The 2,623-nt window shown below is 36.7% G+C and overlaps 1 protein-coding gene across 1 annotated transcript; it reads right to left on the bottom strand.

Annotated features, from left to right (window-relative positions):
* LOC106509349 (olfactory receptor 5B2-like) lies at positions 219-1,154 on the bottom strand. Its single transcript, XM_013994294.2, has one exon. The coding sequence runs from the start codon at positions 1,152-1,154 to the stop codon at positions 219-221; it is 936 nt and encodes a 311-aa protein (XP_013849748.1).

Here is a 2,623-nt window from a genome sequence, read left to right as displayed (position 1 = left end):
ACAGGACACAAGGTGTCTTGAACTTCACCTTAGCTGTTCTCATTCAGGTATTGTAATTCTGGACATAATGTTTCCTCTTTTATAGACAACAGATTTTTGAAGAGGGAAGAGTGTCACTTTAGGAATTGAATTCATTGTGGGCCTTAAATCTGACTGAGTACATGGAGAAGATCTGAGAGAAAAGAAACTAGGTTACTCTGAATCCTATGACATTAAAATCAACCTAGAAACAACTTTTCTCCCAAAAGAACCTTCTTAAAGGCACTCTTGACCTCCTTGTTCCTCAGGCTGTAGACTATAGGATTGAGCATGGGGATGACCATACTATAGAACACAGAGGCAATTTTGTCTGTATCCATGGAATGGCTGGAGCTGGGCTTTGCATACATGAAGATACCTGTTCCGTAGAAGATGGAGACGGCTGTGAGGTGGGAAGCACAGGTGGATAAAGCCTTCTGGTACCCTGCAGAGGAGGGCATCTTTAGGATGGTAATAAATATGAATATGTAGGATATTAAGATAACAAGGAGAGCTAAAAAGACATTGAAGCTGGCTGCATAAACAAGAACCAACTCACTCGTATGTGTATCAGAACAAGACAGAGCCATGACTGCTGGAATATCACAGAAAAAGTGATGGACCACATTGGACCTACAGAAAGAGAGAGGGAATGTATTCCCAACGTGGATGGAAGCATTCAGGAAACCACAAATGTGGCAGCCTATGACCAGACCTGCACATACACTTGGTGTCATGGTGGTGGTATAATGTAGGGGTTTACATACTGCTGCATATCGGTCATAGGCCATGGATGCCAAGAAGTAATTTTCTGTAGTAACAAAGCCTGCAAAAAAGAACATCTGAGCAGCACATGCATTATAGGAGATGACTTTGTAGACTTTAAAGAACCCAGTCATGACTGTGGGAGTGACAGTTGAAGAGTAACAAAAGTCCACCAGAGACAGGTTACTAAGGAAAAAATACATGGGGGTGTGGAGATGAGAGTCCATGAGAATCAACAGGATTATCCCCAAGTTTCCAACCGTATTGACGAGGTAAATGAGAGTGAACATTATAAAGAAGGGGACCTGAAGCTCAGGGATGTCGGTTAGTCCTAGAAGGATGAAGTGGGTCACGTCTGTCCTGTTATCCATTGATGTTATTTGGGAATAATGAGATAGCCTGTAGCAAAGTGAAATTATGGACAAGAATGTTAAAGTGGAGTAAAGATTGCAGTGAAATTGAATTTTTTATACATTGTGGGCACTATTTCATTACAGCAATAATATATATTTCAAGATTCTCCATAAAGCATTTTCATAGTTAACTATGAAATTATTATATTAATAATCTATAGAGTTGAAAATCATTGAATTGGAATTTTCCTAAAATAAAATAGACACCATCTCCCTAGTTTTTAAATTTTACATATTTTCAAACAGATTTGGAAAATTTAATGACTTGTCCAATACAACATGTCTAGGATACTATGTCTTTGCTAGTTCAGTTTTTGTCTATCCTAGTGAAAGTATACTTTGTTATCCTTTCAGAGTTTTAATTTGTTATCCATACATATTTTTGTTATCCATACATATCCAATATGTAACATACTGTATTACTCAACTGCCAGGACAGTTCTAAACACTTTGCGTGTATGTCATCAATTTTTCTCGACAATGCTATGAGGTTGGTTAGTTGCTTCTTTCATTTAAATTATGAGGTACAAATATTCATGGCAAGTCAAATTTTTGATCCAAATTGAGTGGTTTCTCTGTAAAATGGTCTTAATTGAATTTTAATCAAATTTAATTTAATTAATTTAAAATTGCTCATTGTTTCCATTGGTCCAAACTCAGTTTTAGAGTTTCACAGTGAAGTAACTGAGACTTACATGCATAGTATATGTGATGGGAAAACTGGATCTGTTAGGGCTGTACAACCAGCAGAGGCAATTCTGAAGAGGAGGCACCATAGCATGTATATAACCTGGACTCTGGAATAAAGTACATACCAACCCTACCATCTACCACCCAGGAATCATTAATCCTAACCTGATTCCCTGGAACCTAATGTTTTCCATCTACAAAGTAAAAATAGTAATGAGCTCTAACTCTAGAGGTTATTGTAAGAATTAAATTAGATAATGTATTAAAAACAATATGTAAATTTTTAGATGTGTAACATGGCCTGATTAGTGTCAGCTATAGCATCATTAGGGTGGAATGATGGTCTACATTGATTTGGAAATGCTGGGTAGCAACACGTATGATTTCAGGTGTGAGTTGTGAAGTCCTGTAGCCTCCTCTTCAATGGCCTTTTCTCATGTCATAAGGCCACTGAGATTTTTTTCTGTATCCTCCAATAAGTTTCACTCTGTCCTTGCTTCACTGATGTAATTGACTGTTTTAATCTTTTCATGTAGTCCTTTTTGGAGAAAAACAATCCTTAAAATACATATTTTAACTTATGTTTTAAAAGTCTCCTTTTTTAAAACTTATTCTTAATTTCATTACAGTAACACCATATTTGAATCAGAGACGAAGGGTGAAAGTTCATGGTTCGTGGCTCACCTTTAGCCTGCAGATCTGTTTTTGTGGCTAACTTCACATTTTTAAATATTTTA

Source organism: Sus scrofa, chromosome 2 (assembly GCF_000003025.6).
Source record: "Sus scrofa isolate TJ Tabasco breed Duroc chromosome 2, Sscrofa11.1, whole genome shotgun sequence".
Lineage (NCBI taxonomy): Eukaryota > Metazoa > Chordata > Mammalia > Artiodactyla > Suidae > Sus > Sus scrofa.
The sequence above is the reverse complement of the archived record's forward strand: the minus strand, read 5'-3'. Positions and strand labels throughout refer to the sequence as shown.